Raw genomic sequence first — 11,909 nt, 5'->3', positions numbered from 1 at the left:
ATTTGCCCCTCCCTCACGTTTGTCCTTGACCTGCTGCATTCCCAGCAGTGCCTCCAGTAGCAGTCCATAAAAAGCTATTGAAACTGAAGGCATGAATGAAGACCTCTATTGACCTGCCACTCCTGACTTCCAAAGTAGTTTGCTAAAGGAGACTCCCAACACTTGGTTGAATAACAATTACTTCGAAAACTTTATAGAACTTTTGGTATGTCCTTTGATAATTCTACTTTTAAGGTAGTAATATAAGGTTGCTAAATTTGTTTTATATCCTTGTCACAAAATTTTGAGAAATGACATTTTGATCCAGTTTAGGACGAGAACTTAATCTAACCTGTGTTTGGTAGACATTTAACATCACACTTGTTACTGTTAGAAATGGGTCCATACAGTGAGGTTAAAATTATGCTAATTATAACTTAAATGGGCTCATTCTGCCATTGCTATGAGTCGAGGAAGAAGTTACAATGAATGGATTTGAAAGGCTGTGCTCACAACTGGGCCAGATCATTTTTAACCACAGGCTACGGAATAGTTCACAGGCAGCTATTTCTCACCAGACCCCGAATGAGAAAGAGAACAGCCTGAAGCTTGGTGAAATGGTAACAGGGTGGCTACTTCTTCCACAATTTGGGATTAAACAGTCTCTGGGGATCATTCCGATTAGAAAATGAATATAAAGCTGTCACCTATTCTGCAGAGTTCAGTAATATTCTAAAAGTAATGCACACATTTGTGACTTTCATGGCAGCCAAGGGCATCATCTGTGTAATGGGACATGGGATTCTTCCACTTCTGACCCCTGATTAAACCTGAGCAATGATACTGCTGCTGTTTAGGAAATCTGGTGTTATACAAAACAAGGCCCTAAACTGACAGCTCAAAAGATTTTCTTTTGAAGTCTCTGGTAAAGACGCCCAGGTTGATAACCCTGAATTTGACCTGCCATACTGTAAACATCAAGTAACACCACAAACATTTTTACAAAAGGAAGTTTATTGGTCTTTAAATGGCTCAAATTGCAAATAAACCAGTCGGGTAGTGGCATCAGCCTAAGACATGTGATGCATCTTTGTCAGTTGGCTTCATAGCACCTCAGTACCCAGGAGAGGAAAGGTCTCAAAGCAAAGTGACAATGTTAGTGGTTAGGACCCCTGGTTACATAAGACTGCAATGAGTACACAGGGAGATCGCTGGGCCCGCGGGCGGGCCAGGGTTACATTGGTACTTTATTTCTGCACATGGCATAGTCTATGAAAAGGACGAAATGAAAAATGTACATCTCAAACCCTTTACGGACAAATATTTAACATGACAAGCTGGATGTAATATCTAAAGAGTTGAGTTTCTAAAAAGCCTATTTTTGTTAACTTTACGTACACGTCTGTTACCTGGAATGCCTGAACACATCTTTGATTTACTGAAATGAGGACTGAATAAAAAGAAAAGCTCTGCGAATCAACTGTTTTAGCTCCGTTCCAAAGAAAAGAAAAATCTTTTCCACAGTGGTGGATTTCTCAAATAATGTGCTAGCATCCTTCCAGCCAGCGCACACACAACAGTGACACAGCTCTGAGTGTGGTCTGTGCACGCTGGACGTATTTTCTGCACTGGACTCACGTTTGACTGCTTGATGTTAACTTCAGGAAACTGTAGCTACACTGTTCTTCCTTACAAACACAGACAGACTACAAACACTAATAACTCCTGTAGCGCCAACTGTAACCTCATGAGTACACATTTAAATATTAACAGGTGGCAAGCATGAGCATTTTCCCAAAGTGTTCTAGTGCGAAATGCATTATTAGCACTATTGCTGCTTTCCTGGGCCTGCTCCCAAGAGATCAAAAACTGAACACATGATTAACACTTGCAGAAAGGGATTTCCAGGGACCAGCATCAAAAAGAAAGAGCAGGCTCACTGAAACAAGTGGTGCTGAATCCTTGGTCTAAAACGCTCTCACAAGTAGACACTGCCCTGCATTTTAAACCACCACATAATCAGAAGCAATCAGGAGCTCTGGAACCTTCTTTCAAGAACCAGAGTATGGCACACATTTTAAATTTGGACAGACTCCTAGCAGTTATTTCTCAAGAATCTTCTATACAAAAGCTGTACTCTATACGAGGCATATACTCTCTCACCAGGACACACGGGGCAACGGGCCCATGGCGCCAGTGAGGCCACACCCAGAATGATGTAACTGGGCATTTTTCAGTTTCTAAATTAAGGCATATTCAAAAACTTCCATGTACAAGTTTATACCACTTTTCTAAGTGAATTGCCAGGTAATTAATACAGGCTCACAGATGAATTACTTTCAATTTAACTATATGCAACAATCATGCCAAAAAGTTTTCTTCTCTATTTTACGTAACAGTGGTTTAAAAAAAGTGGTACAGTTTAACTATCATTTTCACAATTGTTATTTTCAAGGCAGTAGAAGACCAAGATATTTTAAAATGATATAAAATTTGAGCTTTATAATAAACCAGAGGAAGCAGCCTTTCCTCCCATTCCCCACCCCCATTCACCTCTAACAAGACTGCCCTCAAAACACAAGCTCAGACGTTACATTCAGGACCGGGGTAACTGTAGGCAAATATGAAATAAGCTGAACTTTGCTTCTTGGTGAAGCCACGTTAATTTCTTTTTTTTTTTTTTTAAATGAATTTGACTTTCAGTGCAGTTCCAATTCATGCTTTTAGTGATACATAACAATTTCCAAAATATTAAAGTAATTTCAGTCAATTGAGCCTTCAATGGCAATGCTTATAAATTATATTTATTAGTATGGTCAAGATAAGAAAGGAGTTTGGGCTTTGATTATAAAATGCAGCATCTTTCTCTGATTCTCTTGGCTAAACTTTTCCTCTTCTTTTTTCCGTTCTTTTCTTTGCTGTCTTCCATCTTTCTGGCTCGAATTTCCCTCATTAAATCAAAAAATACCTAGAAAGATGAAAACAGGGTAAGTAAAGCAAACATAATAGGAGCTTGGTAGTTCTCAGAATCACAGCAGTAAACTTTGAGAGTAAGAATAAATAACCAGGGTGTCAAAAAAATGTCTACACATTTTAAGATATGTTATCTATGTATTACTTTACGAAGCTGAATTGAATTACAGTTGGCTCTCCAGGTAGCAATGTGCAGTATGACGTTCGCTCAAAAGATGGCGTTAATCAAATGACTGCTAGCATCACCATCAACAGGCAGGAAAGTCAAAGAAAACGGCAGAAGCACAGTTGTCGTTCAAGGAGCGCAAGACCATTTTGAAGTGGTGTTTGAAATTCGAGAACGTTGTGGAAATACAAGGACAATGGAGGTGTGAATGTGCAGCAGAACCTCCAGCACGCCTGACAAGTGCACACATTAGTTTGTGGTAAGTCTGAGACGTGTGGTGCTGTGACGTGCACATGGGAAGATCCGGAGGCCTCGCACAGCAGCAAGTCCCGCTGCTTCTGCTGTGGTGTTGGAACCGTTTACACGCTCACCATAGAAGTCTACCAAACAATGTTCACCGTCATCAGAAGTGTCTGGACACTGAGGGTAACCACTTTGAGCACCTCTTGTAATTGCAGAAGTCAAATGTGACTTGTATTCATCTTTTGTTATTGGTATATATTGAGTAGTACATTTTTAATACAGTTTTCCTTTCTTAAAATGTGTATACATATTTTTGGTACCCGCTGTATTTAAGAGTTCTTGTTTGGGGAGTATAGGGAGAAGAAAGCACAAAACTAAAGTCTACTTCTTTAAGTATATTAGGAAAATTGGGAAATTTCCTGAATTATAACTTTTTGGTAAAAATGTTCACATAGTATATGACCTAATCTTTCCATCCCATTTTTTAAGATAAAAATTAAAAAAGCACTACAAATGATAATAGCTCCAAAGATAAAACTCAATGGATTATGTCTAAATTATGAAAAAGCCTAACTATGGAAAACATCACAGATTTTTAAAAGAATGTGGTTTATCTACATATAATGACATGGAAAGAACTACAAGACCTATTTGTTGTGTAATTTAAAAGCAAACCACTAAAATTATCTATCTACGTACACAGAAATACTACATAATAGATACATGCTATATATTTATACACTATAAAATCCTATTTATACAGGGGAAAACAAACAAACACAAACTTTCCTTAGATTCTGTCTGCCCATCTCTAAAATGCAGGCAAACATTTGGAAAGACACATGTGTTAGCAGTGGTTCCCACAGGCAGGGGAGGGGAGTAGAATTTGGGCAAAGAGTAACTCATTTTTTCCTTATTATGCTTTTCTTTCCATATCATGAATTTTTCTTTACACAATAAGCATGTGTTCATGTACTATAACAATGAAAAAAAACAAATACTATTAAAGAGCCAGAGCATTTAGCTAGAAAGGTACTAATAGGTCACCAGATGAAAGCTGGCACTAGTGTGTACACAAGCGGCTTTGTTGGGTGGTCCTCTAAGTTCTGGGGGACTCCTCTGTGACAGGCACCGCCTCCGAGACAGGCTAGGCCCCAGCCCGACAACTCCGATGACAATGACATTACAAAGCTTTTTCACAGGGGGATATACAATCTGCCTCTTTGAAGCATCTCCCCAGTGGTCGGTCTATTTGGGGTTCAGATGAGGATAAGGCATCCTGCAGGGAGCTAGTGTTTGTTTTCTGTGACAAAACTCGATCCTTTCCCATTAAACGGAAGGAGACAATAGGAACACTGCTCCCCCGGAAGATGTGCAGCAGGCATCTGTAGTGGACGACACACAGTATGGGGGACACCAACCACTTTGAGTAAATACTGAGGCGAGAACATGGGTACCTGGGGGCCATTCCCAGAGCCTGCAGATGCCACTACAAGCCTGTGAACTTGAACCAGGCACGGAATCTCACTGCACTTCAGTTTCCTCAGTTAAAAAGCGAGCATGAGAAGAGTATTAATGCTTCACAGCGTTAAAGATGAAATGATTAGTGCTTGCCACGGTGCCTGGCTCCTGTAAGCTTTAACAAACACTAGCTATTTTAACCATTATATTATTTCCTCAGCAAAAACAAACAAACAAACAAAAACACGAATATAACCTAATTCTAGAAGCTGAATAGTAGCTGCAAGTTACTTTTCTGTAGCCCCTGAGGTACTTTACGTGGTAGCCACTCTTCAGACGGTAGCAGTACCAGAAATTAGTTTCAGCATGAACTTGTACCTCAGTTTACATGCACCCTCATGTAATGTAATTCTGCTCTGGAGATGTAACCAATGACTGTAGACAGTATTTCCCACAACTGGCCCCGGCAGTACTTTGTATGAGCTTTTCCAGAATCGTCCCTTTCCAGCAAGAGGTGGAGTCTCCTCCCCTTCCTCCTGAACCTGGGTGGGATTCTGACTACCTTGTCCAGTAGAATGAAGGGGAAATAATGCTGCATAACTTTGGAGGCTAGGTTTTCATAAAAGGTGGTGTTTTCTGCCTGGTTCGTATTTACCTGTCACACTTGCTCTTGGAACACGTAACTGCCACCCTGCTGTAGGGAAAGCCTAAACCAGCAATCGTGGAAAAGGTCACATGGGCAGGGACGGAGGTATCCCTGGACAACGGCCAGCAGTGACTGGCTGAACCAGACGCGGTGAACAAGCCATTAAACCAGTTTGGCTGCTTTCAGTCCCCAGACTTGCAGCTTCTCAGACTTGAAGCAGCAGACCTGAGGGGCACAGACAAGCCCCCCACCGCGTGCTGTCCACATTTTTGGCCCCCTGAGTCCGTGTGCATAATAAATGGCTATTTCACCATTAAGTTTTGGGGTGTATTTTTTTACACAGACATAGTAACTAAAATAGCTTTAGACCTTTAACTTTCCTCTTTTGAAAAGTAATACATGCAAACGGCAAAAAAACTCAAACACAGAAGTCCAAAGGGGTATTTACAGTGAAAAAAGCATTTCCCGGTGACCGTTCTCTGGCGATCACAGGTACTAGATTCTACATACCCCTCGGATGTAGGCACGCGCCTGTGCGCGGGAGAGAATTTAAAACACAGATGCAGCAGATTCAGACGCTGTTCTGCACTTCGCTTGTTTCCTCACTTTATGCTGAAGGCCATTCCCTACCAGCACACTCAGGCCCTCTGCTGTCTTTGTTAAGGTTATACAGTCCTCTGTTATACAGACACAGCACAATTTTAACTGGTCCATCACTGGAACGTGAACATTTGGTCTTTTGCTTCTTCTACAAATAATGCTTCAATTACTACCACTGAACATACATTTCCACGCAGATGTATGATTTTATCTGTATATAAATTTTTAGAACTTAAATTGTTGAGGTCATAATTTTGATAGATGATAGTCAGATTGACCTGCACAAACACATGCGAGTTACTGTTTCGCTATACTCTGGTCAACAGTATATTATCAACCTGTTGCTTTATTTTCCAATGTGACAGGTAAAAAAATGTCATATTTTTAAATTGCACTTCCTTTTTTATAAGACAGACTCAGCCTCGTTTCAAGTTGAAGAGTGATTTGCATTTCTTTTCTGTGCATGCCTGTGTATGTTTTGGACCATTTGATATTGGTTTTTTCTTACTGTCCTGTGAGAGCGCTGATAACGCACACCACCACACTTTGCAAGGGCCTCTGATGCCTGCCAGCAGATGACACTACAAGGACTGTTAGGAAGACAGTGTCACAGCTGGACAGTTACTGTCCCCTTGCCTCCCTGTACCCCTTCGTTCTAGTAGGTTTTAGACTGTGTTCTACAACCTGCTCAAGGTATCACCTAGGAGGAAACAAAGTAGATATGTATACTATGATAATGTTCAATGTTACCTTTCAAAATCCCAAACACACTGAACCTTAAAACACATTTTCATTAATACTTTCAAAAACATTTGCGTAACTTTAGAAAAAAACTGGCATACTGAATAGAAATCTTGTAGCATTCACTTTGTACAGATGTCTTGGACCTATAGGAATCTGACCACGTGACTAAAAAATTAATCAGCTATGACAATAATGACACTATCGTTGCGATCTACAGTAAATGAACAGAAAGAATCGCTAATATTTTTAACCTAAGGGTTTTTGGATCAGGGTTATGAATCTGCAGGTATAAGCACTAAAACCTGAGGACACCTCGAGCCCAGGAATCTGTGTTTATCAAGCTGTGTAGCCATTTTTCAGTTAGAATTTGAGAGGGAGCTGATGGGTCTAGATGGTTGGGGGCTGAAAAAGGCCCCACCTGGAGGGCTCTCAGCACCTGCGTGGCCTCAGCCCAACAGGCAAGCTTCCTAAAGACTGAAGATGGCCTCTGGCAGCAGAAGGAAATGCACCTGGGAAGGCTCCTTGACGCGAAGTAAGGGTGTCCCTCAGTAAGGGTGTCCCTCGTGGTCTCCAGGAAGGGCCAATCTGAACAGAGTGGGAAGATAAAGACAGCGGAGGGTTTCCCTTTCCACTCAGGGAATAACAGAAGTTTAGGGTGGGGAGTGTAGCTGTACTAACAGAGATCTGAAAATCCTCTAATGTAGGGCTCCTTCACCTTGGGAGGTCCCTTGACATCTGAAAACTTAAATGGGGCCAAGTAGTTGTCAGCTCTGAGGAATCACACAATTCCTTCTAAAGTATCCAACTCATCAAGGGGTGGGGGAAAAAAAGCAGGGATTCAGGTCAGGAACTTTGTCAGTACTAAAAAAAAAGTATATTTAGCTGCCGTGTCTCATGTTTTAATGCCTCCCGGAAACCAAGGGACAAGGTGAAGTCACATTCCTACTGTGCTGTATTTGAGCATTCAGGGCTGATCAAGATCAACATGTGTTAAATGGCTACTTGAAAGTCTCACACCCTCCAGACCAACAGCCTAGTTACAGCAAACAAACCTACTGTAACACCGGCAGTAAGGAGAGTGGCCTTTACCTTGTCAACATTAGCACGCGTCTTAGCCGATGTTTCCACATAGTTAACATTCCACTGGTCAGCTCTGGTTTTCGCCTCTTCTACAGAAACCTGCCTTTTATCTTCTAAATCTGATTTGTTACCAACCAGCAGAAATGGAACATTCTCATCTTCTTTTACTCTTAAAATCTGCTCCCTGGATAAGAGAAAATGAGAGAGAAATATTAACATCATCTCTATATGTTAAAGTAACAAAATAAATACCATCTGCAACGAGCATTTATGTTTGCGTAGACAATCAGCTCATTTATTACACGGCAGGAAATGAGCAGCACTTCTTCCTTATTCTACCACCAGTCATTTGAGTCACACCTTCACTTCACTGACAAGGAAAAGTACACCAAGACAGACAGTATAAATATGGCAGATCAGGTACGAAATGAAAGTGTCAAATGCAACTTCTGCTAAATGCGTTCTAGGACCCCATCCAGGATACAAGACATTTAGTCATCACATCTCCTCAGATTCCACTTGGCTCTGACACTTCTCAGATATTCCTTGTTTCTGATGACCTTGACTGTTTTCAGGAATGCTGGTCAGGTAATTTGTAGAAAAATGTCTCAACTGGTATTTGTCTGATGTTTTTCTCATGATTAAACTGGGGTGATGGGATTTGGGGAGGACACAGAGCGAGAGGGTGCCTTTCTTATTACATCCTATCACATCAAAGGTCCAACTAAATGTTTTCAAAGCCCCACATATGCCAGGGATATCTGGAAGTCAGCTCTTGAGTATAGATTTTGTATTAGAGATAAGTTACATGCTGTGAAAGTGTCTCCAATTTTAAAGGTATCATGACCCTGCCCTTCCTAGTCACGTGACTCTGAGCAAAGTCCTTCTTTGCCTCAGTTTCCTCATTTGTAAAATGGGACAATACCTTTCTGAGCCGAAGTACTAATGGACTTCCCACTCAGCCTCACTAACCACCAGGAATGAGACTGACTCAGGTATTTGTGACTCTAGCACTTCTGGTCATATTACACACAGTCATTGATTTATTTCTTAATAAATCCGTACTAAGCTACAAGTCATGTGCTTCAGGAAACCCATATTGAAATTACAGTGTGACTAATGCTACCAGAAACATGGCCCTGGAAAGCTTGGACCTACAGGTTCAGAGGCGAGAAGACAATGTTCTTCATAGTTAGTAAGTTGATTTTTTTATCAGCTACTTCCCTGGATGTCAGAGACAGAAAACGCTATGTCTATAACCTTCATATGCATTCTCTTAACACGATGCTCCTTTTAAACAGAGTATGAGAGGCTATTACAGAATTTTAGAATAGGAAAGTACCTTTATACACTGATACAGCTTCTACATTTTTGGCATAAGGAAAAGTGAGGACCAAAAAAGGTAAGCGAGTTTTCTAACATTTCTTCCAAATGTTTACTAAGCATTACATGTCATATGCTAGCAACTGTGTCAAATATGGGTACTAGGAACACAGACATGGGTAAGAATCGGGTTCTGCTCTCGAGAATGTCGATCCTGTCAGGAAAAACACATACAAATCAAGCTCAGCAGAACAGTGTGGTAAGTGTGCTGTGGAGCGGGGCAAGTGCACCACACAGAGATGGGGAAACAGACTCTGCCGTGGTGGTGGGAGGACCAGGAAGGCCACACACAGAGAGGAGCGGACACTTGTGCTGTACTTCGCAGGTTAAACGTCGTGGACAGCTGACTGTCTCAATAATCCCTTCCCTATCGCTGGTCAGTCACTAAGACATTGTTATTTATGGGCAGGGCAACACATGGGAGATCCAACTGAAGAGTGACGAAGGACCGACTGCAGCAGTAACAGCCAAGACTTTTCTCTCGGTGTACAAATCACTTCTTCACTTGAGACAGCACTTCGGATGTCATGACTACGGTGATAAAGTTTATTCCATCACCTACAAGAGGAACTGCTAGACATAATAAGCACTCAAATATTTGTTGAATGGATGAATAAGCACTAACATTTATGTAACTTGCAACTTGTCTCCCAGGATTACAAGTTTCAGAATCTGCCACCCTTTGCACTTCATCACATACGAGTATAAAACTCCTTCCTTATAGAAACCAACAAACTTAATTTTACAAATAAATCTGTATTTTAAAACGTTCTCAGTGACATGCTTTTTTTGCAGAGAGTATTCCCTTAGAATCCTTTAAGTTCCTGAGGCTTTCAAATATACACAAAAAGGAATACTCTGCATACGTCCAGGTTCGGTTTTTTGCTCAACAACCTGAAAACACTTCTTTCCTCGTCCACAGAAATCCTTCTTATCCTTCAGGCTCATCTATTTCATGAAGGCCTCCCGGCTTCTCTCCTTTCCTGGGTCCCTTGGAATGACCACTGTCCATATCTCCTACTCTGTCACTAATTTACTCTTAGTTTCATGCCTTACACAACTAAGCTGTGTGAATCTTGAAAACAGGATACATTACATGCTTCTTTTGTGTTCCCCATACCCAAGCAGACACTTAACACAGAAATAAAAATATACAATTAAAGGATACTTTTGTTTATGCATGTGGTATTTACGAAACTACTCAGGAACTTATTTATGTCACATTTTTCTTAGGTATAGAGACAACCCCTCTCCCTTTCACGACTACCCTCTCCCCCCACCAACGGATGACAGATTTTGATTAAGGAAACAGTCAATAAGAGATAAAAGATATTGCACAACACAACCTACTATGTCAATCTATGCTATTATTATTTCTATTAAAAAATTCAGCTGTCAGGGCATTTATATTGTGAGAAGGATGGTATGTGCCTGCTGAGCATTACACTAAGCCTTAGTTACCGGGCTGAGAGACCAGTAACTAATGTGGAAACATTTAAAATCTGGGTCAGAGCTCCATTATGTGATCTAAATGTCAGCTATTATGGCAGCAGCAGTACTGTACTCCAAAGAGCAATACTTCCATAATGCCTAAAGACACTTTGGGTCCTGAGACTGTCACAAACTCAAGCTCCAATACAGCTGGCACTGGGCAGCATGTGAGTATAAGTACACAGCGGACAACCACATACTGATATCAAAGAGGGAATAAAAACAATTAGACACAGAGTGAATGACGGCCAAGTTAAGAACCTCTAGCTATCCACTTGTTTCTGAAGAAGAAACAGTCAGGCAGGAAGTCAGAGCTATAACATTCCTCGCCAATATACCTGAAGTCAGCTGTGGCTGCAAAGGATTCCATTTCTGTAATGGAGAAGACACACAGGAAACCCTCCCCGCTCCGGAAGTAGTTGTCTCTAATCGCAGCGTAGTCCTCCTGTCCAGCTGTATCCAGGATATCAATCTGTACTTCCTCCCCATCCAGCACCACCTTCTTCCGATAGCTGTCTGCTTTGGTAGGCTCATAGTCCTCCACAAACTAGAAAAGACCAAAAGCATATCCAGTTTTAAATTACCTTTACTTTTCAAAACTTCTTATTTTGAAATATAGATTCACACAAAGTTGCCAAAATAGTATAGAGGTCATGGATGTACCCTTCATTCAGTTTTTTCTAATGGTAAAAACTATGTTAATTAAATGTTCTTTTTAAAATTTTTTCCATTTTTTAATTAGTTTCAGGTGTATAAAACAATGTATTAATTAGACATTTACACCCCTCACAAAGTGATAATCCCCCTCCCCCAATCTATTGACCCCTGACATAGTATATATAACTGTTACAATTCCAGTGACGATATTCCCTATGCTATACTCCACATTGCATGTATATATATACATACATATATGCATGTATAAAAATTATAGTTGACATTCAATATTATTCAGCTTCAGCTTCAGGTGTATAGCTTACATTTTCATTTTAGACAATTTGGTGACTTCCTCATTTGCAAAAAAATGGGGGTTGAACTATCAGCTCTAGGCTGTTTACAGTTTGAAATCTGTCCCTTTTTTCTTCCTTATTGCAGGTTCGGTTCCAGACCACCACAATAAAGCGAGGAACGCAATAAGCGAGT

At 40.7% G+C, this 11,909-nt stretch overlaps 1 protein-coding gene across 2 annotated transcripts in view; it reads right to left on the bottom strand.

The window, feature by feature from the left end:
* Positions 1–975: 975 nt before the first annotated feature.
* RALA (RAS like proto-oncogene A) overlaps positions 976–11,909 on the bottom strand; it is a 59,997-nt gene continuing 49,063 nt past the window's right edge. For both annotated transcript variants that reach the window (XM_019710245.3, XM_019710247.3), the window contains exons 3-5: positions 11,105–11,313; positions 7,902–8,076; positions 976–2,947 (exon numbers count right to left, since the gene is read on the bottom strand). In XM_019710245.3, the coding sequence (XP_019565804.1) occupies positions 2,825–2,947; positions 7,902–8,076; positions 11,105–11,313 (507 nt within the window). In that variant the 3' untranslated portion in view covers positions 976–2,824. The remainder of the gene's footprint in view (positions 2,948–7,901; positions 8,077–11,104; positions 11,314–11,909) is intronic.

Source organism: Rhinolophus sinicus, chromosome 4, assembly GCF_057876585.1.
Source record: "Rhinolophus sinicus isolate RSI-liver-muscle chromosome 4, RSI-T2T, whole genome shotgun sequence".
Taxonomy (NCBI): domain Eukaryota; kingdom Metazoa; phylum Chordata; class Mammalia; order Chiroptera; family Rhinolophidae; genus Rhinolophus; species Rhinolophus sinicus.
Note: the sequence above shows the minus strand (reverse complement) of the source record. Positions and strands in the feature narration are given on the sequence as shown.